We start from the raw sequence: 25,349 nt of genomic DNA on the forward strand, positions 1-25,349 counted from the left end.
CCTCAGACTCTACCAAAAATCAAAGAGATAATTCGAATAGTAGTAGCACTACTAAATAAAAAGATAAGCAGGTTTGAAACCTGAATAACGACCGACTTCGTCCGCTGCCCACGTCGTAGTTGAAATACTCGCGTGAAGCAGAAGCGGAAGAGAAAAACAAAAAAATAATAATGGAGGAAGGAAGAGTTCCTCGGGTATGCTCACCGCACTACCGGAAAAGGTAAGGAGAGGAGCGTGAAGATGATGAATTTACCGAATAAAAAGAAATCAAAAGAAACTATTTTGTGTGTTGCTTTCAAGCTTCGTATGTTAGAGTTTGTGGCGTGCTTTACAACTTCGTCTCCGTCGTGTACACAATCGGATAGACAGAGTGCCGCATTGGCGCACCCACCTCCATGCCCTCGTTATCCCTCTCCAACTCCGGGAAGGCGGGAAAGGTCATCCACGGCCGCCGCGCGTAGACGGCGTCGTCGCCCATGTAGCGAACCGACAGGCCCCGCCGCAGCGCCGTGCTCGACCGCAGGAAGTGCAGAGTGTGAAGGCTGAACACCACGCAGTCTCCGGGTTCCATGGCCCACGACACAACGGGGAACTCGTTGCGCGCCGTCTCGATATTCGGCGGCTCCGGCACCGCACTCACCGGCAGATCCTTTGCAAACATATCGCGTAAGAAGCGCGGCATCGTTGCCGGCCACTTGTTCGACCCCAACACGAATTCTGCACTGCCGGCAGGGATGGGGTCCACCGCGACGAAGATGCTGACGTTTTGGTTTCCATCCACGTTGAAGAAGAGTTCATCACTGTGCCACGGCGTGCGCACCTCATCCTTCGGGACATCCACGTGCACCTGAACGTGATGCAGACGAATCGTGCGACTGCCGGTCAGCTGTGCAGCGATTCTCGGGAGCTCGCTTTGAAAGGCAATCTGCCAGTACTCGGGGTGGTTGCGGTAGGCGGGAAAGTCCTCGAAGACCTTTGTACCTTTTCTGCCACCCTGCCCGGCACAGTTCGGGTCAATGTTCGAGTTTCTGTAGTCGCCATCGATGCCACACCGCAACACGTCCACCTCTCCGGGAGTGAGGGCGTGGCGAATGAAGGCGACGCCACACTGCTGGAAGTCGCGGGCGTCGGCGGCCGTTAAATGCACCGGCATCGTTTTGTATCGACGGAGAAGGGTAACGTAAAAGAGAACAAATGATAAACACACAGAGAGACAGATGCCAACCCAAAGGAGTCGAGGGCGTTTATTGGACAGATTTCAAAATACATAAAAAGGCGCTAATGTACGCTTCCAAAAAAACAGATTGGGAGTTGAGGCGAGCAACGATCGAAAGTGACAAGTGCGCGCTTGTCCGTGTTTCTACTTTGAGGATGTAAAAGATCAAAAAAAAAAAGAGGGAGTTGTGAGTAACAAATAAGATAAGAAAACAAAGGTGTCACACAAGTATTGGTGAACGCGTCTTGCACATAAATGATGGAGAAAGGGTGAAGCAATTTTGGGTTTACAGCGAAACGATAATAAGGTTGCTTTTGATGCTCTTAATAAGTGATTTGTTCGTCTTCGTATCTCTTCGGAAAAAAAGATGGCTGAAAAGGTGGACAATGATTTTTAAAAATATATAAAGTTGAACGATGTAAATGATCGTGTGGGGCGAAGCATCTTTGTAAACAGAGTTTCAAGGGCAGTATAAAGGGAGTAAAGTGGAAGCTTTCCAGAAAAGAGAGAGACATTCGAAGCAAAGGCATGCACCGAGTTCCGTACGGAGATAATGACTTGCTGCGTCACAGCCTTCCCAGCGTGATCAAGGAGCAGCTGTGCGTGCGTGCAAGTCGTCTTTTGTCAGCTGCCGTTCCTCCATCAACAGCATTTTCCGCTCGGAGGGCTTTAACTCCTCCATACGCAGAAGCCCCGAGTGCATCACCGGCTTTGTATGTATGGTTGTAAGAATTCAAGAGTTGATCTTTGCCTTCTGCCATAAATACTCGTTTTTTTTTCCTCTTTTACGACTGCGTGACAAACAAAAGAAGTCAAGAAGCTTTAACAGATGAAAGAAAAACTCTAGTCGACTACTCTCAGATCAGGAAGGAAGGAAGAAGAAAGGAGAAAGGAGAAAGATCAATAAAGTGCAACACAGTGTCGTTACATCCCTGTATCGTTTTCATTTTCCTTAAAGGGTAGACGGCGTTATTTTCTTTTTATATTTATTTTTGAACCAAATAGAACTTTACGAATGGGAGTTTCTTGCAGACTCAGATCGTCTGCATTTCCACCTCGTGGGGTTGGAAAAGGGGCGGGACGGTGGGAAAAAAGAAAACAGCCTTTCCTGGGAGAGGTCGACTGGAGGGGAGAGAAGAGAAAGGGATAGTAGTACAACATGAAGCTTTCGATTCATCTCCCAGCGAATTTTTCCTGGCGCAAGCTCTCAGAAAAAGAGAGAAGAAAGAAAAAAATAGAATTATGTCAACGCCGCGTGATCAGAGAGCGTTAAAGAAAAGAAAGAAAGAAACAATACGGTACACAACACTTTACGCCAAACTGAGAGCGAACTAAAAACCAAACGATAGAGACGCGCAAATAAATTCAAAGTAGAACGCACTGGATAAGATGTAGTGGGAGAGCGTCGGAAATCCATGCTGCGCTCCTCGCAGAAGAGCGCAAAGCGGTACGCGCTGTTCACGCAGCACGTCGAAACGAGTGTTGTCTCTGAATGCAAACGAGAAACCTCCTCGTTGGGTCCAGAAGAATTCACACCCTCCGAAACGGAAAACAAACGTGTGCGCTTCGTCCTCTACGATCTTTCACTTAAAGAGCAAGCACAGCAAAGATGACGTTGTCGAGTTACAGCCAGAACACGTAAAGTAAAATTATTTTGGGGAGTTTTTTTCCGAAGCTGCAGTTACCCTTGACAGAATGTGGGGGAGTAAAACGTCAAGGCCAACTCTGTTCTCTTCTGTATACATGTACTTGCACCACGGAAGCCCGGCAGGTAGTTGACACAGCGCGACTCGAAATATTCAGTAGACCAATCACGACACAGCCCGATTATTCCGTCTGAGTTTGATCCACACGTTCTACCTGCCAACTCTCCTCCATGTCTCTGGCCTTTATCCTTTACATCATTCAGTTCGACATTCACCCATTTTTCCTTTTACACACGCATATCTGGCCAAGTCATCTGGTTGCCGCTGCAACGCTCTTGATTTGCTGTTTCTTCGCCTCATGATGGCTGTAGCGGGCGGGTCTGTCCCCAAAATTTCCCAGCTGAAGTGCCGTTGAGAATGGACAAAGAGGAAAAAAAAATAGAAAACTACGAAAAATAAGTGAACAAGTGAATAAAGTAGCTTTTCATTAATACTTTTTAAAAAAAAGAAGAAGAAGATGAGCCATTCATGGCTGTGACACATGAGCCACTACGCTTAACGATTTTGCTGAACGGGAGAAAGTGCGTAGGGGGATAGGGTAGAGGGAGAAAAAACAAAGCATCCAAAAGACGCTATTTATCACCTGAACCACACCAAACAGTAACGGCACTTGTGTAGCGTATTTGAGGAGAAACACGCAAACAGAATCAGCAGGGATTCTTTATGTCTGTGTTTCTCTCTCCAACCACGCAGATCAGCTTTCACGACGTAGAGAAGTTCCGCTTCTTCGCTTTCCCTGCTTGGCAGCACTCAACAGAGGGCAGCAATTCAGGGGAAAAGGGAAAGAAATCGAAGCACTCTTGGCGCTTTGCTTCGGGTGTCACGCTCCAACTGCCATGGCAATTAAACAGAAGAGAAAAAAAAACGGTTCTTTCACAACTTTGACTCCGACATGTACACGACAGGGAAGAGCGGGTGGATAAGCGGACCGCAGGCTTTCATGCCGCCAGAGTTCTTCTCCAGTTCCGGGAACGCCGGCGAGGTGACCCACTGCCGCGGAGCGTAGACGACGTCGTCGCCGACGTAGCGAATGGACAGGGCCCGCCGCATCACCGTCGACCCCTTTGCCGCGTGCATCGTGTGGAAGTTGAAGGCGTAGCAGTCACCCGGCTGCAGGGCCCACGAGACAATGGGAAACTCCTTGCGGCGCCCCTCGATGTCCGGCAACTCCGCCAGACTGCCCTCCGGGAACCACTTCGCGACGTTGTCCTTGAAGGTGCGCGGCATCAACCACGGCCATTTCTGCGACCCCAGCACGAACTCCATCGCGCTGTCCTCCGGAACCGGGTCGACCGGGATCCAAAAGCTGATGGTTTGGTTGCCCTCCATGTTGTAGTACGGCGTGTCCTGGTGCCACGGGGTGCGCTGCTGTGTCTTCGGCTCCTTGACGAGCATGTGGTCGTGGTGCAGGCGGACGGTGCGACTGCCCGTCAACTCGGACGCGATGCGCGGCAGGTCCGTATTGAAGATGATTTCCTTGTACTCGGGGATGTCCTGCCAGCAGCGGAAGTCCTCGAAGAACTTGCCCGTGTCGGAGTCTTCGGAGGCGATCTTGCTGCGCGGGCTCGGGTGCTCGTAACCACGCTGGATGCCGCGCTTCAACGTCTCGACCTGCGCGGGCGAGAGGACGTTGCGTAGCATGACGACGCCGCACTCCTGGAAATCGCGAATATCCAAAGCTGAAACCTTGAACGGCATTTTTTTTTCTTCGAGAAAGTTAAACCAAAGAAAAAGAAGAAACGGTTGACCTGCAGAATTTACTTAGAGACTCTGAGAGAGGAAAAAAAAAACACGTGGGGAGCTGTTTGAGTGTGGGTGAACGGAGGAAGCGAATTGCCTTTAATTCTGTGTGCATGCAAGGCGTGTCCAACCGGTAGAAGAAGAAGAGCGGTAAAGAGGAACACGGTAGTGTTAACGCACCGTGGCAGAAAACAATAATAATAATAATAGTAATAACACTCTTCTATCCTCATGCATCAACGGCGCACGCGTTCGAAACTCACTTCCGAGTTTGTGAAGCGTGCATTTCCAGAAAGGGCCTAGAGTGGGTGCTTCAGAAGCACAACATCGAGGTTGTCTGGACGGCAACAACTTAGAGTGTTCGGCTCTTAAACAATAAAGAAATATAATTTTTTTGACTCATGCAGTGTTTAGCAGACTCTCGCAGTAAACGAACAACAAAAAAAAAGAGGAGGGTGGCATCGTTCTGCGACTTCACGTTGCTGCGTGTTGTGCCGCTTACTTTTCAGAAACGGCGGAATCTAACCGATGCGGCGCAAGGATCTGCAGCACCCACGCCAAGTCGAAGGTGCGCAAGGCACCAAAGTACGGCGAGCTCACGTACCAACTCTGCGCCAGCGGCAGCTGGCCGGCGTACTTGCCGTATTGAATGAGACTCTTCGGACGGACGCCCATGAGTGCTCGCAGGGCTTCGTAGGTGGAGTGGATACGCAGGCGGTTCTCCTCCACAAAGGCGTTTGCAATCGACACCGCTCGCATCTTTCCGCAGCCGCGACCAGGCGGACTCCACCGCGGTGCCTCTGGCACACCGTTCACGGAAGGTCCATCAAGGGATTCTCCACGGAACACGCTGGCGACGTCATCAGGCGTGGGACGCGCCAGCACACGAAACATCTCTCGCAGCCGCCGCACCTGCGCGTCCAGTCGACCGCGATGCAGCGACCACAAATACTCCGCCAGCGCGGCCTGCCCAGCTGGGCTCGCGGCATCCGCAAAGGAGTCTGCCAGCTCGAGTAACAACGCCGTGGGAACGCCGTAACGGGCGACTTTGACCGTACCACTCTGAATAAGGTCCTGCATACGCTGCCGGAACTCCACCAGTGGCATAGAAAGACGGTTGGCCAACTCGATTTGATTCGACGTGCTCGGCATCACGCGGCACAACTCGAGCACCGCGTCGGTTGCACCCAGCTGCCGGAGAAGAAGACCAACGCCGGCCGAGGCAGCCGCCGATGCGCTGCAGCGCGTGCGACGCCGCTTTGTAGCCGCGTAACGTGATTGCGAATCGATCGCGGAGGAGGCTGAGGACGAGGTCGATACCGCCGCCACCGTCGCAGCAGGGGCACCATCCTGCTCTGCTTCGCCTTGCACGCTAACCACCTTGTACTTGAGCGGGTACGAGCCAAGCACCGTGCGGAACGGAGCGTGCAGCCTCCCCGTCGAGCTCCTCCCTTCCGCATTATGGTGTAGAGGGTTCTCGTCCGTGACAAGGGGCCTGCCTGGGCTCTCCACCTCGGTGAGCAACAAGAACAAAACCGTCTCCACCGCCTCCTCGCTGAACCCAAGTTCTGACGACAGCGCAGCGGTCGACACGAGCATCAGCCGCTGGCCCACACGCGTCGTGGGGCAGTTGAGTATCGCCGCGACGATGGAGCGCATCTCCGCTGGCGAGAGCAGCGACGTCCATAGCCGGCTGCGCAACGAGTAGAAGTCGAACGGGTTGTATAAGATGCGGCACACACTGCGCTCTCCATCCCGACCCGCTCGTCCAATTTCCTGCACGTAACCTTCAAGGGAGCTCGGCGCTGAGGCGTGCACGACGCTGCGGATGTTCGCCTTGTCGATGCCCATACCAAACGCAACGGTCGCGACCAAGACATCTATTTTGCCGTCTAAAAACTGCCGCTGCGTCGCCGTGCGAACAGAGCGCGTGAGGGCGGCGTGATAACACCGAACGACGATTCGACTTGCGGTGGACGAAGAGCAACGGGCGTGCGTTGAGCCATCGGCTGTTTCGGAGGAGTCGTGTACCTCCTCCTCTGCTTTCGCGTAGTGCGTGGCATGAAATAGGTCACTACGAACCTGCTTGCTGTTCCTCTGCGCATTACACTCAGTGAAACTTGCGCTCGTTGACGCGCTGCTCGCCTCTCCGCTGCTGACCGGCGATGTAGGTGGGGACGACTGCCGTTTTTCACGCGCGAGCTTTGCGGAAAGCAGCCCAGAAAGCTCGTCCGCCTCTGCGCGGCTCTGCACGTACATCAGCATCGGTTTGGGCAGCTGTCGCACCGCCTCGAGCAGGGCGTCCTGCACCACGCGCGACGACGGCTCCGGCACCTCGTTGTGGCCAGCATCGTCCCTTGTTGCCCGCACATTGTGAAACGCAACGTGCCGTGCGACGAGGTCCACTGACTGCAGCTCCAAGTTGGCGCGCCGCTGATCGGCGCACAGGAAGGTGCGCTGAATGCTGAAGCGCCGCTGAACGTCGCGGGTCACCGCGAAGGTGGCGGTGGCGGTCAGGCACAGCTGCGGCACTGGAGAACACGGCATCTGCCCTCGTGGTGCGGCGAGCGGTTTTCCAAACGTCGTGGAGGGACAAAAGGTGGCGGCGTCGTCCAACACTGGATCGTCTAGCACACGGCTGATGTACATGAAGGTCGGCCGGAAGTCGTAGGCCCAGCCCGACACGCAATGTACCTCGTCCACGCACAGCATCGCCAAGCGATGTCGCTGCGACCGAAGCAGCAGTCGCAACCCCACATTGCTGATGAGCTTCTCTGGCGAGACAAAGAGGATGTCTAACGGACACAACGGTGACGCCAGCTCCCGGAAAAGCTGCGCCTCGCGAGCCGCATCGACTTTGGAGGAGAGGACGAAGGCGCTGAGGTGCGCGACGCCGTTGATCCTTTCGGCCTGATCCTCCATTAACGCAAGGAGAGGCGACACGACGACGCAGAAACGGCTGCACAGGGTCGACGGCAACGCGACGTCTGCGGCGTTTGAGCTCGGAGCATGGAGAGCGTCGGCGTCGTCTGTACCGAGACCACCTGTGTTGGAGTAGTCCCTTTGAGTGAGTACGGAGACGACGCCTGCCTGACGGCACCACTGCTCGTAGCGACACTCAAACAGCAGACGGTGGACAAGCATGGGAAACTGGTAGCACAGCGACTTCCCCCATCCGGTCGGGCACACCGCCAGTGTGTTCAGCCCAGACAAAATCGAAAAGCACACCGCCTGCTGACGCGGCTTGAAGGATCCCGAGGCAAAATGGAAGTACGTACGGAGTAAGTAGGCGCACGCGGGCAGTGTGTCGTCGTCGTGAGCTGTCTGTGGAACGGGAGACGTTGATGCAGCCGAAAACTGCGCCGCGGCAGCAACGATTTCTTGCAGCATGCTATGCAGGTACGTTGTGTCCGCCGCGTTCGGCACGAGTTTCCGTGCTGCATGGACAGGTGATGCAGCAGCTTCCTCTCCTGGTGAACTGGGCGCCCCCACGTTGCTCTCGTCATTAGCACGAGAGGACAGCGCTGCACTTTGTTGAGCAGGTGCATCGGGAGCACGGCTCTGGACGTTCTTAAGGCCGTAAAAGAGGTGCGTTTGGTTCATGGAAAGCGTCGTCAAGAAGGGCACCGCCTCCTCTGCCTCATCGCGGCTGCCGTCGTCGTGATCGCCGTCGGTGCTCTCGTTGCTGGAAGCGCTGCGGCTGCGCTTACGCTTCTCCGGCACCGTCAAAGCAGGCACCGTAGAAAGTGGCATTACGTGTGTGGGAAGTGCTCTATGGTTGAAAATAAATACTCTATGTTTCTTTTTTTCTTCTTTTGGCGGTGCAGGTGACGACGTCTCGGTTCCGTTTGTTTTAATTGCTGGTGTGTTGATGTTCTCATGCGTGTGCCACTGAACCGGTGGAAAGAGTTGTTGTTAGGGAGCAGAGAGGGAAAAGCGGTACTTTCTTCGGTAGGAACAAAGCAGATTGTTTACATGAGAGATGGCTGGGGATCGCTGGGGTGTCCAAACAGCAATGCTAGACACGAAGCAGAGAGAAGCGAGCTATAAAAAAAAAAAGACACCTTGCAGCGGCTCCATCCACATGACACGAAAGCTGCGATAACGCAGAGGTTGGAAGAGACAGCCGGACAACCTGATTTCCATGATGTGACATTAATAGTTTGCCATATATCTGCACACCTCGCGGTGAACTCCATGCGGAGAGAGGATGGAAGGGAGAGGGGCCCATACTCCGCACAGGTGAACTAGATACCAAACTCCACCTCGGGAAGCAGACGACCCGCGCTGTCACCGTCTTCTGCATCCTCTTCATCCGCAAAGCCTTCATCATCATTCCATTCCTCCTCCTCGCTTTCATTTGCCTCATCGTTTCCTTCCTCTGCTGCGGCGTGACGATGGGCCACCAAGGCTCGCACACGCTCCCGGGCCTCCCGCAGGTGAACTTCCAGCATACCGTCCGGGTCGTGAAAGGGAAAGTGATATCGGAAGCCCAGCAACGTCAGCTGCACAACGCCGTCCCGCATTTGCACGAGTCCTCGCTGTCGCATGCGGTCAAAGGCCTCGCGCAGGTTTGCAAAGCCGAGGGTCTGCGTCTTGGCGGACGGCCATACGCCACTCGCCACACGGAGGCGAAGGGTGGGCAGCACCTCCGGCACCTTGCCGTACTCATCGCCGTCCTCGTAAAAGAACAAATCCAACAGTGGTGTCACACGTTTGTGAAAGGACCACTGGCGATACGCGGTGGGCGGCGCCGGTGGGGCCGCGTCAGCGGTGGTTGCCGCGACAGGCAGCACACGAGACAGCACCACGGAGTCGGCAGGCACGGCATGATCCATTATTTCTGCCCAGAAATCGCGACGTTCACCGGTGCACCTCGGCACCTCGCTAGACACGCTCGCCGGCGTCACAAGGGCGGTCCCCGGCGCGGCTGCCGCCCTCACCGCCGCTGTTTCGTCCTCCTCGTCCTCCTCGTCGCCCCCTTCCACCTCTTCCACCATGTCGGACGGGACCTTGGCTTCTCCTGAGACCAGAAACTCCAGCAAGTCATCCGGTGTGATTTTGTCGATCACCTTACGCAGCGCATCGCGCGTCTCCATCACACGCGCAGAGGACAGGTTCAAGTGCTCGAGAAATGTAGCGACGCGATACTCACTCTGTAGCCGCTGCTGATAAGCCGCAAAGCGCTCACGGCGTGCCGCTTCACGACGGGCGCGGCTCTGCTCTGCCATCTGCTTCAACGTCTCCTGTGCGTTCGCCCGTTTGCGGGCGCGCACTGCTGCATCTTCGATAAAGCGTGCGGCCTGCTGTGCGCGCCGTCGTGCCACCTCCGCCTGCACTGCCCGCTGCTTCGCTGCCTTGGCGTCGTGCTTTGACTGCGCCTCTGCTTGAAAAGACCGGTGGGCCGCGGCTAGTTCACGCGTCTGCCGCAGCTGCTCTTGCACCCCACGCCGCGCAGACTCCTTCGCCTCTGCCTCCGCCGCTTGTTCGATCGCAAGGAGCCCGGCTTGCCATATCGCCACGACACTCAACAGTCGCCTCAGCCCGTTCTGCGCCACGCACGCTGGCACGCAATCGCGCAGGAACGCCGACTTGACAGCGGAGAAGACTTCCCCAAAATTGGTGTCGTGATCCATCTGTTGGAGACCGGCCACGAGGACGGCGCTTCGGCTCGGTGCGGCTGTCACGATGTGGTCGGCCAAGGTTTGGAGAACGGTCTCATCCAGCGCACTACAAAGCGCACCGAGGACGTAGGCGGGCGGGGCGGGGAACAGCTGCTGACATAACACGGACGCCAACTGCGACGGCAACTTCCGCGCTCCCACCGCAGCTTGCACCACAGCGAGCCACAACTCGGCGTTCGCTGACAGTAACCGGGCGACATCAACGGGTGCCTGCGCCGTGGACTTGGCGACGTTGGAGGACAAGACCAGAGGCGCCAACCACAGCATGGAGTCGGTGCTGGATGTAGCAGAAGCTAGCACCCCTGTCAGTCCATCTAGCGGCAATGCGTTGCCGGCTTCAGAAGGGGGTGCGTTCACATCCTCCTGCCCAGAAAGCGGGTTGCACTCGGTTGGCATCCACAGGGAATAGGTGAGCAAATTCAGGCAGTTGTGCCACAGAGCCGCACTGAGGCGCTGCGGTTGATGCTGCAGCAGAAAAGCGTACGATCGAAGGACCTCGACCAGTAGCCCAAATTCACGGCGGTGAAGACGCGACGACACACGTACGGCGCTGGAAGCTTTCGTGGATCGCTGATACAAAAACATGAACAGCAAGATGCTACAGCAGGAGGAAAGCAGCTCAGAGATCGGGACTGGAGGTGGCGCGTCTTGCACTACCTTCACGTCTGCCTTGCCAGGTGCTCCAGTCGCGCTCCTCGCCTTTGCGCCTTTCAACTTGCCTGCGTTGGCTTTGTGCTGTTGTGGTGGCGGCGGCGCTGTCGACGGGGATGCGACGCGGTCCGTCACCGGTGCAACCTTCGTTACGGCCACAAGCAGGGAACGCAATGCCAAAGCCATCAACTCCATCGACTGCAACCCCACTTCCTCCTCTGCAACTTCACCACCGCCTTCTGCTGTGAGTCCCTTTGTGCTGAGCGTCATCGCGGCCTCTCGTGATAGAAGAAGCTGCGCAAAATGTGAAAGTGGAGTCCACCACCCGGGGACGTCGGCACCGTGGATGACCACAATGCCTGTGTTGCGCTGCGCGTAGGTCTGGAGAGGTGATGCCGCGTGCTTGTCAGAGTTTGCGGCCGGCAGTACCGCGTTTGTGGCGCGAAGGACCGCGACGACAAATTTGTATTCCGTGCTGGGATCTTGCGGCTTCGGTTGCTCGACTTCTGCTGCCGCGGTCGAGGATGGTGACGCAGCGGCACTAGCACCCGTTGAAGCGCAGTAGATCGCATACAAGAATGTGTACACGAACAGGCTCGGCATCGCCTCCTCCGGTCGTATGGAGCGGGCGGCCGCCGCACACGCGAGGTGATGCACGCGGTCTGCATCCCACAGCTTCAGCGGAATCTCGCGCAACTCCTTGCTGATTAGCAGCGTGCTCGGGCCCTCTCTAAGCGAGGATGCAACGACGTCCACGTAGTAATCCAGCAACTCCGCGTTCAGGCACGGCAACAGCGAGGACAGCTTCAGCTTCGGCACAATACGCTCGGCGTACACCTTCAGAATGCGGTTCGCAAGATCGCCATCGCAGCCTACCACATCGAGGAACTTTTGTGTGTTGTCGATAAAAGACTCGAACACGTGCCGACAGTCGTCCGCAAGCGGTGCGTCAATCATCACCTCCAGCACCGCTCGTGAGACGCCAGACGGCGTTCCTGTTGCGGTTGCAGCTGCGGATGTAGCAGCCGGTCCCGCTCTCGGCGCGTCCTTGCTCGACAACATCGCGACCCCTTTCCCGTTTCCTTTGGATTTGGGATTGCTGCTGTTATGTTTGCCTGCTGGAGCGGCACGGGTGCCTAGCAACGGCAGGCGGAGAAACCGTCGCATATCCTCTGGTGTTAGGCCGCGTGCGGTGGCCATAAACGTGAACAGTGCGGCTTCGTTGAGGGCGGCGATATCCGCTCCATCGTCTGCATTCGTGCTGCTGGCGCCGGTTTGTGGTGCGTCCCCATAGAGGGCAGCACCGAGGACGGCTTTTGCGTCGACCACAATGTGCGAGATCGGGTACGTTGACAGCGAACTCGCGAGCCCCACGGCAAGGAGCACAGGACGGTACAGCGCGAGACAAGGTCTGCGATCGGGACTGCCTTCCTTCAGCGAGGCGCAGAGGATCGGTAGCGTCGTGGTTACCTCGGCTACTCCTTCCAATACCTTCAGTTTCCCTTCACTGATGACTTGGTTCAGAGTGCGGTGCACGGCAGTTGCCTTCTCTACCAGTTCTTCTGTTGGGTCTTGTGGAAACGGTGGCCGCCCGAGAGCGACATCGAACGCCTGGATTACCCTCGTCGCCTCTGCTTTCCAGTCCATCGTGTGCGATGTGGCTGTTCTACTGTCGTGACGACGCGCTCGCGAGCAGCGAAGGGTTACAGGGAAGGGGTGCTTCACCGTTTTGCCGCTTGTCTGTGGGTCTATGCGTGTGTCTGTGCGCGCGCTCGTCTTGAGAAAGTGTTTGCACAGGGTGTGTACCCGGCAGATCAAGGAGAGACAAAGAGAAGCGTTGTGGACGAGGAACGGGACCAATTGGCCAGGGAGTCAGCACAGATCACACGCCGTCCGGCACGAACCCCAATACGTGTCTTCCTTGCATAGTTTCTTGTACTCGAAAAACTCGTGGGGTGAAACACCCCAGGGATTGCCTGCAGGAGCCTCCGTGAATGCGCGTACGTGCGTGCTCGAGAAGACGGCGTCTCAGCCACTTCGCATACGCAGAAAAAGGGAAACGTATCGATGTTTCGCGGTGTTGCTCCGGGCAAGCAGAACAAAGGAAACAGCGAAAACAAAAACCACGAAAGGAAAGAAGGGACGTGTCATTCATTCGCAGAGCTTTAGCGGCAGTTACAACTCTGCGGAAGTGACACGGCTGCAAGCTGAATTTATTTTCGGAGCGCAGGGTGCCACATCGGCAGCACAGAAGAGAGAAATCGAACCGAAAGAAGTCCAATGTGCGCTGCGCGCGCACCGTCAAAGCATCAAAGCGGCTCCTGAGTCCTCATCCTTTCGGACGTTCTCCTTCTCCTCGTGCCCAGGCGAGCACCCAAAGCCCTACGACGACGGTGGTGGTGGCACATCGTCTTCCTTGGAGTTGGGAATGCGAAAAACGTGCTCCAGCGCAGGACCCTCCACGAGGTACACCTGCGAGAAGGACGCGCTCGCGCTCTCCGGGATGCGCGGGTGATCGCAGGCAACGGAAAAGGCGCGCAGAAATTTCAGTCTCAGGTGCACCTCTTCCAGCGAGTTGCGCAGCAGCTCCGCGAGCGGCCGGCGATGAATTGGCAAGTTCGCCGCCGCTTCCGCATCACCGCCGGCAAACAGGGCTCTGCGTCGCGGCAGGAGGTCTCGAATCCCCAGCGGAGCCTCGTCCTGCGCGACAATCAACATGGTACCCACGCCGAGGACTTTATTCCGCGCCAATGCCTGCATCAGCGCGGCCCACTGCTCCCCCGTGCTGAGGAATTGCGGGTGACACTCAATGTAGACAACGTCTTGCTGATGACGCACGCGCAGCTGGGCCGGGTCGCAGCAGACGGTCTCGCACGTCTTGAAGACACTGCTGGAGTGATTGCAGATTAAGTTTGCCCGAGCCCACTCGAGCGTCGCCTCCTCGCGGTGAACGACGGTGACGTGCTTCGCGGTCATCACGGCGTTCATCGCGGCGGAGCCGGATCGGTCGTAAATGGTGAGCACGCGCTTGCCCTTGCCAAGGTCGCGCACCATGCGCCGCGTGCGACGGTGTGCCGGGTTTAGCAGCATCAAGTTCGCCGTCGACGACAGCTGCACCCCCTGCTTTAACCACAAGTGACTCACTCCGCCCTCCACGTACATCTGCGGGAGTGGGATGGTGGACGAGATGAGAGAGACGCGGTTCGTGTCGCCCAAGGTCGGGGTGTCCAGCAGCACCTCTTCCGCACCGCTGCGGCGCAGAAAGTCAAAGAGAGGCGGCACTAAACGCTCCGCCCCGGCGGAAGTCGCGACGACACGCACGAAGCACTCCGAGAAGATGTCCACAAAGAGCGCGGGCAGGCGGTCCGCGTATCCGTTGACGATGCGGTAGGTGTTGTTCTGCGTTTGCAACAAGATGCGTCGCCGCCGTTCCCACGCTTCGTGCATGCGAGCCATGAAGAAATCCTCGCTGATAGTGGGGAGCATCGCGGCGGAGTTCGGCGTGGCATCGAAGACGTCGACGCGGCCCAGCTGCGGCTCGTAGAAGCCGAGGGCGACAAGGCGCTGATCATCACGGCGGACTTCGACGATGCGACCCGCCTCCAGTTCACGCGTGGCGAAGTCGACGCTGTTGGGATGGAAGACCGTGAGGGGGATGCTGCACTGCAGGCGGCGGGTGATGAGGTGGTGCTCTTGCGGCTTCAGTCGCAGCTGCGGGAACTTCTGTGCCGCCTGCACCCGATTTCCTAAAAGCGGGGCAAGGATCTTGTGGTGCATGGCGTCTCGACTACGACAATTATGCGCTTTGCTCTCCAGTCACACAACACTCTTAATAGAGGACACTTCAATTTAACAAGAGAAACTGACGACTTCAGTGAACGGCGCCGCACGCTGCCGCGTTGACACCGCCGCAAGCGTAGAATGGGTAACGCAGTATTAAGAAGACTTACCTGTACTAGGGAAAGGTTCGATGTTGGTCTACCACAGAAACCAGTAAATATTCCTTCTCTGTGCCACCACGATAGAAAGTTGAAAGGAAAGGGAGAAGGTGCGATGAGAAAGTAAGAGGCCTCTATTACAGCTTCAAGAAAACCGCGGGATCTTCCCATTGCGGTGGGGAGAAAAGCAGATGAAAAGAAAACGTCACATTACAGCTTTGAGCCCGTCAACAACAACAAAGCAGAGAGAAGCGACCCGATACGATACGAAGCACAGTGAAAAATATAAAGGCAACCGTGATGCGCGTGAATGCCGGCACGTTAAACACGAGATTTCGAATATGATCCGATAACAGGAAGATCCGAGAGGGCGACAAGGAAAGGAAGGCAAGCTTCACCTCAAACCCAAAACGAGCGCAGCAGACGATGACACACTCGCAAGAAAGAGAGGCGAATCCATCAACAGCGTCACGAGCCGTTCAATCGTCTACCAATCGGTCCTCCTCCATCAAGTACCGCGCGGCCCAGTCCTCGTCCATGCGGACCGCGTACGGAAGCGACGTAGCAGAAGAATCGTCATGTGTCGGCAGACAAGCACGCGGACCCGCGGCACGGTAGTCGAGCGTGATCTCCTCCCCTCGCCGGACGTCACGCGTGGCACGCACCACCACGTGCGCACGCCGCAGCGACACCACCACCGCGGCGGATGGCCGCAACGGCTGATGGTTTAACCCATCCAGCAGCGGTGCAAAGACACTGCACACCTTTTCCTCCCTCCGCGCCTCCGTCCTCCCCAACAGCGGCACCGTCAACACGCGCGACCGCACCACATAAAGGCACACCAGCAGCAGGTCGTCAAAGAGAGACAGGAACTCGTCAAGAAAGCGGTACTCCTCCGTGTTGGCGTGCGTCAGCGCGGCGTCGCGCAGGTTCTGTGCGATTTGCTCCACACACACGTGCGCCTCTCCAGAGGCCGGGTCGCCATAAAGTGTCTCTACACCCCACTTCAAGTAGAGGTCCACGGGTAAGTTGTCTACGAAACGGTCCGCTAGCTCATTTGGTGGCGGCCCAATGTGCTTCTCCGCGCGCGTCGCCGGGGTGAGATGCAGTGCACGCCTGTAGAAGTACCGCAGCGCGATCGCCGTCGCCAACGCAGCCTCAACAGGCGACACCGTGAGCGAGAAAACAACAGGGGACGCCAGACCGACATCATCGTTGTTGCCTTCTTCGTGTGCCGACGTGCGGCCGGTAGGAGGCAGCTCCGCAGAAACGCCGGAGGTGAGCAACACGCAGTCGGATGGTGCGTCACTCGAGAAGCGCTGCAGCCACGTCCACGTCTCTGGCAGAAGCGCCACACCGCGATTCCACCGCCGCAGCTGTCGGGCCCCTTCTGGCGTCGACGCCCAGTCTGGGCGGTGTTTGTCATCGGGGCCGAATTGCGCGAAGTAACAGTAACGAAGAGGCAGAGATAAGATCAACTCGCCGCGTCGCAGAGGTTTGAGAGAGAAGACGCCGCGAATGCCGTCGGCGTGGCGTAGCTGCTGCCGCAGAGGCGTGCACTGCGCTCCGTGCAATCGCCCAATCAGAGCCATTTCTCGGGTATAGAACGACGTGGGGAACGCGCACTGATTCAATTATACCTCCTCTAAAAAAAGAAGGAAGAAGCAGATCGAGGACGAGGCGTGCGTTAAAAAGGAGTACCAACAAGTGTTAATGGAAAGAAGAGACACCAAAGTGCGTCGAAGGTGAACAGCGGGGATTGAAAAGGAATTGAAAATGAAAGAGAGAGGGCAAGACCACACTTACGATTGTTGTTTTGCAAGATCCAACAAAGAAATTCTATTCTTATCGCTATTCAGCCTTCCTGCATGCTCGCTCCCAGGGTAACGTACTCCCGCTGCGGCCACGGAAGAGACAAATGAACAGCGAAGTCGGTAGCCCAATGGGACCTGCAGTTTCTTTCCTCCCCCACCCTCCCCTCCACAGCTTCGCAGCGCCCAAGAAAGTGATTCTCAAGGAAGCATCAGCAGATCAGGGTTCTTCGCCTTCCCCTTGATTTCCACTTCATCCAGAACGTCGTGTCTTTTGCAGATGCTCGTCACAAATCTGACGTATATAGAAAAGAACCAGATAAAATGAGCGATTTTCATCAACAGAAGGAGATAAAAAAGACGAAGAAAGAGAAGAGAGAACTTTTCCCCATTTTTCTACCGGCCGTTGCCCGTTTCGTATCGACGTGAAGCGCCGTTGGTGTTGTTGACTTTTTCTTCTCGCGCTAGCTCATCGCACCTGAAAAAACGCACACCGGTGCAGCAGCGAGTAATAATAGTGAAGTGCCGCTCTTTCGCCCTCTTTTGTTTCCCTCTCTACTCCTCCTCCGTGACTGTGCGTAGTCCCTCTCACAAAATATACCGTGAATCGAGAACAGACGCAGAAACGTGATGAGAAGGAAGAGACAGCCCAGAGAAGTATCGATAATGCCGCAGCGCAGCGATTCAGCGTTGATTGCGAGGAGCGTCCGAATAAAAAAAAAAAGGAAGGGGGCAAGTGGAGGAGAAACAAGAGGGGAATACCGAGCACGACAGTACAAACACCTTCAGAAACGGGAAGAGAAAAGTAAAAGCAAAGAACGGAGAAGAGGGTAAAAAATGAAGAACAATGAAAACGAGCAACGTCGTGGATTGGGCCACTGCCCAAACGCGGTTGTTAGCGCACCTCCATTTTTTTTTCTTAAGACAAGGGATGTATGTTCACCGGATGACGGAAAAGAGTCGAAACACCTACAGTAGAGACGCTTCATCGAGAGGAGGGGGGGGGGAGGGTGGAGGGCACGCGCACGGCACCCCTGCTGTTTCTCACGAGGCCTTTCAGTAGGAAGAATACAGAGGAAAAGAAAAGAAAAGGAAAGAGAAAAGAGCGCAGGTTTCTATGCATTATCGCCACGAAGCACGAAGATGCCTTTTTTCTACAGAGAATAAGGTTTCTTTTCGTTTTGTTTTTCGGTGCGTCCCCTTGCCATTACCGGCCCTTTTCTCTCTCCCCTTCCCTCTACTACTCCTGCTTGAAAGGATCCTCAGCGGGGCGAACGGAGGCGGTGTAGTCCAGCAGCATGTCGCTAAGCGCCTTCGCGTTGTAGCGGCCGGTGCGCTCGAAGTGGTTGCTCGCGGCGGGGCTGACGATGCCTCCGATCTTGTGCCACACTCGGTTGTCAAACCACGCCATAGCGGCCTTCTGCTGTTCATCCTCCTTCTTCTTGCTCTCGGCGTCCGCCTTCTCCTCTTTCTTCCCTCCGCCGTTCTTATTGGCCTCCTCCGCAGCCGCCTCTTCCTCTGCCTTCTCCTCCGCGAGGACCTCCTCAGCGGCTGTCTGGATGGGCTTGATGATAGCGTCCTGCGTGGTAATGGTTGCCTCGGTGCGGTAGTTCATCAAGTTGAACTCGTGCGGCACGTCATCGTCGCCCGGCTCCGACAGCACGCATTTGTGTGTTACGGCATTCAAGACGAGCAGGGTGGAGAGGATGCTGCCGTCGAAGATGATGGACTGACGCCCCGTCGCGCAGCCGCAGACCTCTGCCATGGCCGCGCCGTGGCCGTGTCCCACGTACACCGTTGGCAGCTTGTCCGCGTTGTGGGAGCGGTCGACGAGGCTCTGGATGATGCCTGTCTCGTTGTGCTCCTCCAGGTTGTTGCCGTAGTCGTCGGAGATCTGATCCGGAAAGCACACAATGCGGCCAACCGACTTATCGGCGGAGACTTTGATCACCTCGTAGGAGCGCACGCGCAGGAAGAACACCTTCGCCAAGTGCGCAAAGTCGCTCTCGATCGTGTCGGCGGCGGCGGCAACGGCGCGGTTGCGGGTCTGCGCGGCCGCGGCACGCAGCTTCTCCACGACCTGGCTAACGAATTTCTTCTGGCCATCGCTGCGGAGGGTGCCGAGGTACATTTTTAGATCCTCCGTCTCGGCTTTCGACACGCACATCTCGCTCATGGCGTAGTCGCCGATCAGTGTCGGCGTCTCCACGGGCTTATCGGCAGAGGCCATGAAGGCGACGTTGGACAGAAAGCGCGCGTTGACCTTCAGGTCAGCGAGGCCAAAGAGGGTGTGAGCGGCAGGAGCGGGCATTTTGTATTTTGTTTGGAGGCGTTTAAGTTTCGACGCTTTGAGGCGGAGATATATATAAGGTAATGATATAGGATAAGAGAGAAAAAGCACAGGAGAAAATGCGATGCGTACAGGCTGGGATACCTTTTATGATGAAAAGAAGTCAGCTAAATAGAACAGAAAGACAATGTAAAAAGAAAAAAAAAGAGATACACAGCGAGATAAGGTGAAGCCGTTGGAGCTTTTCCAAAATAAGAGGCGAGTGTGTGCGAAGGAGGGGGGAAATCTGAGAAGGAGAGGAAAAGAAGGAAGTAAACGCGACGAGTATGAGATGATAAAGTTCGCCTACTAGTATTATTCTTGTTGGCATCCTTTACAACATGAGACGTGACACTTTGGGGACTCATCAGCCCGGCCAGCACGAGACAAAGATCCACTGAAAAAGAAGCAGTCCCTCACCGTTATGAAAGAGCTTTGCCTTGTGGGGAAGAAAGAGCTTGCATCTCCTTTCCCCAGGAACCATTAGGTATCCTATGTTGTTGTGTAAGACGTCTTCTTCTTTTCCCTGCTTTGTCGCTCGATTACTTACTTTGTGTTTTTGCTGTTGCAAGACGAGGCTCTGCAGCAGTGAACCCAAATCTCGCACTCACGGGTAGCCGGCAAGCGAATGAGAGACCAACAAGCCCGCTATTGCAGTGGTGCTGTATCGTAACCACAACTCAAATTCTTTTACCTTACATCGCCGCAGCAGCAACAAAGTCACACAGCGAAGGTGTGCCAAGCAACGTCAAAGCGCCAAAGAAACCTACCTCATCAGGAAAATGAGAGTCTTTATATATATATATATATTTGTGCGACAGCGGAGGAGCGCAAAGAAGAAAACAAAAACCGTATGGATTACTTGAGCGCATCAGGAAGGGAAAAGCGACAAGAAGAAAAAACGAGGGGCATCTCAATCCACAGGCATATCGGTGCTTTTGGGAGGAGGAGAAGGAGGGGAAGGAGGAGGAGGGGCACAGACAGATGTGAAATGAGAAGCCTTTGCTTCGCACGTTCTGCTCCCTTTGTACTGGCGTTGCTCGTCACGATTAGAGCACAACACCAAAACAAAAACCATCAACGCTGCCTTGACTAAACTGAAGTCATCTAGAAGCCGAGACGAAAAAATGAAGGCTCTGACATGAAGGGATTACTTTTTCTTTAATTATTGACGGGTGCGGCCGTGTGCTTCACAAGTATCAGGAGCGCATTCTATCAGCTATGATGTAACTCTTCTATTCGGAACTCTCCCAAACACAAAACAAAACGGTGGGGCGCAAGTAATTCCGCACTTACGAGGGGCCATCTCAAGCTCAACACCGGCCCGCGAGCGTTGCGCCTTCACGGCTTTACCTCTTCTTTTTCTTCGTGAAGAGATTCTTAAAGACGCCACCCGCCTTCTTCACGGTGTGTGACACGTTGGATTGAAATGATGTGCTGCGCGCAGGAGGCACCGAGGCCAGCTCCTCGCTGCGGGTCATCTCGGTGCTCGAGCCACGCAGCAGCTCGGACGACGAGCGTCGACCGCTTTCCCGGCCGGGGGTCGCGGCTGCCGTCTCCTTACCCCGCTTGTGCGGCTTCTTCTCCACGTGCGCTTCTGCTTGTGCGGGGGAGTAAAAGCGGTCGCCTCCTCGGCTGGACGCCACCGTTGGACTCACCGCCATCGGCGGCGCCACAACCGGCGTGCCCAACGAGAACTTGCTGCTCTCCATGTCGAGCTTTCCACCGCTGCTGTTCTTCGCTTCCCACTCTCCCTCCTCGGACTCCTTGCTCCCCTCATCGTCGTCGTAGGAGTCGGTATAATAAGAATAGTCACCCGAGGCGCTCTCCGCCTTGTCCGCTGCGTTTTTCGCCACTTCCTCACTGCTGCCGCCACTGCCGGACTCTACGGCGTGTTGGGGGTTGCGGTGTTCTGCGTCGCTCGAATGCAGCGCAGAGGCGTCTTCGGCAGAGCGCACGTCACCACCCGCATCGACCACATCCTCCTCCTCACTGCCGTCCGAAGCGGTGTCCGCCACCTGCCGACGCATGGGGGCTGGGTAGGTGCCGAACAAAGGGCCAAGTGGCTCAGCTGGCACGAGGTCGTTCGTCAGTACGTCTTCCATGATGGGATCACGGTCCACCTGATCGTCTCCATCGACGTCCACATCCTGCGACAACACGCTGCCGAGTGGATCGACAGTGATGTCCTCGGGGAGATGATCACTGGCATTGTCTATGTACGCCTCGTGCTGATCAGCGTCCAGTGCGTCTTCTTCCTCTTGCTCTGCATCAGACGGGGCATAAAGCTGCGCATCCACGGAGTACGAGGCGTCCGATGCTCTGAGCACTTCCTCCGCACTCTGCCGTCGCCGCGTCTGCATTACGGACTGTCCAGCGTCAGACCGCACGCGTTCGGGTTGCGTACCAGCAGGCACCTTGGAAAACGACGACACCGAAGCGTCACCGCTGCTGTCACTTTTCTCATCTCCATTCGCGTGCTTTCCAAGCTCGTCCGACTCGAGCGATGTCGCCGGTACGAGGTGCACCACAGGAATAGCCTTCTGCGTTGGCGCCTGTGTTGCCGGCGTAAAGCCGGCTTGCAGCGCGCCAGTGGACGAGTTCAAGGATGCCTGCACGACGGCATCCGTCGCGCTCGCACGCTGCGCTTGCCGTTCCGCCGCGTCACCGTGTCGATGACTGGCACGGCTGACAGACGGCGAGTCGGAGCGCCGCGGTTGGTCAGTGCTGCTGTGCACACTGACCGCACTGAGATTGAGCGCCGGAATCGGCGCCACACGCGTCGTGGGCGGTGTGCTGCCAAAACGAGGTGTCTGCGTGGGGCTCTGCACTCCCGGGTGAGGCGAGGACGTGTCCGGCACGCGACGTCGCGGTGTGGTGGTGTCAGTGCGTACGACGCCCCCTGTGCGACCGGCACTCACAGCAGAAACGATGCCGCTTCCACCTTGCGGAGACGGCAAAGCGAGGTTTGTTTCGCGCTCGTCGGTAGAGGGGAGGGAGCTGGAGCTGGAGCTGGAGCTGGAGGGAACTCGCAAGATGGGCACCGACGGCACGGGCCCGTACGTCTTCTTGAGTAGCATCATATTAGAGACACCCTGCTGCGTTGACACCGGCGAGAGCGGCTTCACTGCCTGTGGAGCGGGACGAGTCTTGAACTGCGCAGAAGCAGCCGCACCAGCAGCAGACGTTCCCGTCGGACCACCAGCCGACAGACCGATGCTCGCAATGTGAGACGTCTCTCCGCTATCTGGCGGCGAGGGCGTGCCGTACCGGTTGGCGGACGGCGAGTTCGGCTCCGACGACCCACGCGTCAGGGCGTCCGTCGATGACGGCAGCCGCACCATGGGGCTGTCAGTGTCGGGGCCGTACGCCAGCAGCTTCGCATTCTCCGGTGAGACAGGCGCCGGCGGACTGCCATTTCCCGCCGGAGGCGTGTGCGTCGCGTCAAGGGCAGGACGGATGCTGCTAGAGGCAGTCGATTCGCCGCTAAACGAGCCGTGCTCCGATGAGACGATGAGGACTTGGGCAGAGGATGAAAGGAGGGAAGCTACGCCATGCGCTTCGTGCAACCCTGCAAGTCTCTGCCTCTCGAGCAACGCACTCGGAAGACCGACGCTGCCGTGAATGCCCTCACTGCCACCTTGTGCGAGCGCCGTAAATCCCGCAGCGAGAACGGCAGTTTCTGCAGCGGGTTTGCCATGTTTCCTCCGTGTGCGGTTTTTCTTCTTCTCACGCGAATTGGCGTGCTGCGCCAGCGAGGGCGATGGCGACATAGGTGACACCTCCACGTAGCTGTCCATGGTACTCCCGCGTCGCGCCCCGACACCGGTCCCGCCGCCGCCGCCGAGCACGCTGTCGCTCCCGCTGGAGTGCAGGAAGCTCCTAGGGTCCAGCGTTGGATACGTCCGCACACGTGCGGTCACGTCCGCTGGCGGGCGAGAAGGCGTCTCTTCATTTCCTTCCGTTGCGTTGTTCTCCGTACCGCGTTGTGCAGCGTGTGGCTCGGCCCCACCACGGCGTTCCTTTCGCTCCGACACATCCTGCGCGAGCCACCGCAGCAGCGCGCTCTCCTCCTCCTTACTTGCGTGCGGGCTCGAAGGCAAACCTGGGAGAGGCCCTGTTGCGACCGGAGTCGTTCTGGTGACTGCGGGGGCGTCACCTGGTGCTGTGGCAGTTGGCATCGGCACGGCGGCCATGCACGACGGTGACATCCCGCGATAGAACTCCGCCTGCTGCGTCAACAGCTTCGCGACGCTGAGGCGCAGCTCACTCAGCTCCTCGCGCAGACTGAGATCACCACGGCTTTCCACGCCTGGGGGACTGGTGGTGGATCCGGAAGGCGGTGGACTCCGCTGGCCCATGAAAGGGAGATTCGACGGACTGCGTGGGGTGAGCGCCTCATCTTTGACTTCTTGCTGTTGCTGCTTCTGTGCTACGGCGGCCGCCGCTGCAGCCATGGCGGCATACCCGGAAGAACGCTTGTGGCGCTTGCGGAAGTGCGACTCAAGGGCGTGGCGACTGGGGTAGCAGTTTTCGCAAAAAGCGCACTGCAGCCCCTCGGAGTGCGTTACTGGGGAGGGCGCCCCTCTCTTCGTGCCCTGACTCATCTCTCGCAGCTTCTTCTTGTAAAGGGCGACCGTCTCGCGCAATTCGATCAGCTCCTCAAAGGCGGCCGCGCGCTCCTCCTCGCAGCGCTGCAGGGTGGCGGCTAGTCTGATGCTGCGCTTTTCTTCGCTTTTACCGCGGTAGCGCAGGTACTGCAGGGTGCACTGCATCGCCTCCAGCATGTGCGTGGTGGTTTCGCGGGCTCGCTGGGAGAGGAACCATTCCTGCGGCAGTTCGACGCGGTGCCAGCCGATTTGGCGGATCGTCGCCTCCTTCACGTCGCGTGTGCGAGCGTTGTCGGCGTTGTACAGGGCCTCGCCGTCGACAATGGAGAGAAACGCCACGTCGCACGGTGGCTCGTGCAGCTTAAAGGTAAACGGCATCGCAAGATATCTATTTTTTTTTTTTAGGCGACGAAGTGCTTCTCGCTGCTCGCTTTTCTTTTGTACTTGTGCTTTGTTTCCACGGGGGGTTTTGAATGAAAAGGAGGAACGATGCTTTATTTAGTTGCTGGTGGTTGCGCTTTGAGGAACGTCTGCACCAGGCTTTCTATGCGTGCGCCGCTGAGCACACTGCTTCTATGATGCTCTTCGTTCGATTGAACACTTCTACGATCTTGCTTTCTCCACCACGTTCATCTGGTGGTCTTGCTTCTGTACAGCAAGCAGGCTAGATAGACGGGAGACGAAACAGCAGGAGATGAGTCACTTGGGGAACAGAGTAACCCGAAACAAAAAAAAAGGGAAAAAAGGGGTCAAATACGTCGTTTTTTACTCGCGATTTCCCACCATTAAGATGCAACACAAGGCGTTTACTTCTATTCGTATTTGCAACCTCGTTCTTGGCTCATCGGTGGTCTTCGAGTCCGTTGCTGTAAAAGGTGCGTTTCTCTGCATGTTTGCTTGTTTGTTTCCTTGACATTGCGGCTGGCGAACGAAACGCTTGACTTATTAGTGTTACAACCCTTCACAGAACAAAACAGCAACAACAGAAAGAAGGGGGGAAACGAACAACGCGGCCACCCTCTAGAAAAAAAAAGAAACCACTAATTGTCTGAAGTACAGAAGAAGGAACAGGCGGTGTCCCCAACCTTTTCCCAAGGCGGCACCACGTGCTAAAGACCACACAAACCACCGGTACTATGAACGCGAGTAAGGATCGAAATGAGGCAAGCGAATAGAGGGCGATGTATTCCTACCATCGACGTGCGACTCTCACAAAGAGTTGTGCTAAACAACATGGTGTGAAGCGAACAACAAAGAAACAGAGTGACGAGAGAGCACGTAGCATCCACGCCATTGTAATTTACAAGTAAAAGGTAGTGTGTGTGTGTGTGTGTGTGTGTGCAAGGCTTCTCGTCCCCGTCAGCGGTGTGGAAAAGCGATGCGCTAATCGCAGCGCGCTCACCAACGCGTCGCGGAGAAAAGAAACAGACTGCGGTGAGTACAGCACCGAAAAAAGGAGATCAAAAACAAACAAGCAAAAAAAGCTTTAAAAAAATGAGCATCAAAGCAGCGAAAAGACAAAATTCGAGTGCCAGAATGTGACGGATTCCTTTCCCGTAAAAAACAAACTGTAGTACTACTAAACGGGAAAAACAAACAAACAGGAGACTGCTACCGCAACAGATTCAGTTTCTCGCACGCGTTATGATCTATCTTCTATGTGG

The 25,349-nt window shown here is 56.3% G+C and overlaps 8 protein-coding genes across 12 annotated transcripts; all 8 read right to left on the minus strand.

Moving 5' to 3' along the window:
• Positions 1 to 328: 328 nt before the first annotated feature.
• On the minus strand, positions 329 to 1,153 carry ABB37_02953 (phytanoyl-CoA dioxygenase; the record flags this gene model as incomplete). The annotated part of the gene is made up of 1 exon (XM_015800122.1): positions 329 to 1,153. One exon carries the CDS (start codon positions 1,151 to 1,153, stop codon positions 329 to 331), a length of 825 nt encoding a protein of 274 aa, XP_015661724.1.
• Positions 1,154 to 3,795: 2,642 nt separating this feature from the next.
• ABB37_02954 (hypothetical protein) lies at positions 3,796 to 4,620 on the minus strand (the record flags this gene model as incomplete). The annotated part of the gene is made up of 1 exon (XM_015800123.1): positions 3,796 to 4,620. One exon carries the CDS (start codon positions 4,618 to 4,620, stop codon positions 3,796 to 3,798), a length of 825 nt encoding a protein of 274 aa, XP_015661725.1.
• Positions 4,621 to 5,160: 540 nt separating this feature from the next.
• On the minus strand, positions 5,161 to 8,415 carry ABB37_02955 (ATP-dependent DEAD/H DNA helicase recQ family- like protein; the record flags this gene model as incomplete). The annotated part of the gene is made up of 1 exon (XM_015800124.1): positions 5,161 to 8,415. One exon carries the CDS (start codon positions 8,413 to 8,415, stop codon positions 5,161 to 5,163), a length of 3,255 nt encoding a protein of 1,084 aa, XP_015661726.1.
• A 494-nt stretch (positions 8,416 to 8,909) lies between these two features.
• ABB37_02956 (hypothetical protein) lies at positions 8,910 to 12,774 on the minus strand (the record flags this gene model as incomplete). 2 transcript variants are annotated; one of them, XM_015800126.1, is made up of 1 exon in its annotated part: positions 8,910 to 12,774. In XM_015800126.1, exon 1 carries the CDS (start codon positions 12,642 to 12,644, stop codon positions 8,910 to 8,912), a length of 3,735 nt encoding a protein of 1,244 aa, XP_015661728.1. In that variant the 5' UTR covers positions 12,645 to 12,774. The 2 variants fall into 2 exon arrangements, with proteins under 2 accessions (XP_015661728.1, XP_015661727.1); XM_015800125.1 differs by having other exon boundaries at positions 8,910 to 12,758.
• Positions 12,775 to 13,379: 605 nt separating this feature from the next.
• ABB37_02957 (putative mitochondrial hypothetical protein) lies at positions 13,380 to 15,006 on the minus strand (the record flags this gene model as incomplete). The annotated part of the gene is made up of 1 exon (XM_015800127.1): positions 13,380 to 15,006. Exon 1 carries the CDS (start codon positions 14,772 to 14,774, stop codon positions 13,380 to 13,382), a length of 1,395 nt encoding a protein of 464 aa, XP_015661729.1. The 5' UTR covers positions 14,775 to 15,006.
• A 408-nt stretch (positions 15,007 to 15,414) lies between these two features.
• Positions 15,415 to 16,581, minus strand: ABB37_02958 (putative mitochondrial hypothetical protein; the record flags this gene model as incomplete). Its single annotated transcript, XM_015800128.1, has 1 exon — positions 15,415 to 16,581. Exon 1 carries the CDS (start codon positions 16,525 to 16,527, stop codon positions 15,415 to 15,417), a length of 1,113 nt encoding a protein of 370 aa, XP_015661730.1. The 5' UTR covers positions 16,528 to 16,581.
• Positions 16,582 to 17,986: 1,405 nt separating this feature from the next.
• ABB37_02959 (hypothetical protein) lies at positions 17,987 to 20,011 on the minus strand (the record flags this gene model as incomplete). Of its 4 annotated transcripts, none has more annotated exons than XM_015800132.1 (1): positions 17,987 to 20,011. In XM_015800132.1, the coding sequence occupies exon 1, from the start codon at positions 19,055 to 19,057 to the stop codon at positions 17,987 to 17,989; it is 1,071 nt and encodes a 356-aa protein (XP_015661734.1). In that variant the 5' UTR covers positions 19,058 to 20,011. The 4 variants fall into 4 exon arrangements, with proteins under 4 accessions (XP_015661734.1, XP_015661733.1, XP_015661732.1 ...); XM_015800131.1 differs by having other exon boundaries at positions 17,987 to 19,866; XM_015800130.1 differs by having other exon boundaries at positions 17,987 to 19,323.
• Positions 20,012 to 20,424: 413 nt separating this feature from the next.
• ABB37_02960 (zinc-finger protein conserved) lies at positions 20,425 to 24,334 on the minus strand (the record flags this gene model as incomplete). Its single annotated transcript, XM_015800133.1, has 1 exon — positions 20,425 to 24,334. Exon 1 carries the CDS (start codon positions 24,061 to 24,063, stop codon positions 20,425 to 20,427), a length of 3,639 nt encoding a protein of 1,212 aa, XP_015661735.1. The 5' UTR covers positions 24,064 to 24,334.
• Positions 24,335 to 25,349: the final 1,015 nt, after the last annotated feature.

This window comes from Leptomonas pyrrhocoris, assembly GCF_001293395.1.
Source record: "Leptomonas pyrrhocoris isolate H10 chromosome Unknown, whole genome shotgun sequence".
Taxonomy (NCBI): Eukaryota; Euglenozoa; class Kinetoplastea; order Trypanosomatida; family Trypanosomatidae; genus Leptomonas; species Leptomonas pyrrhocoris.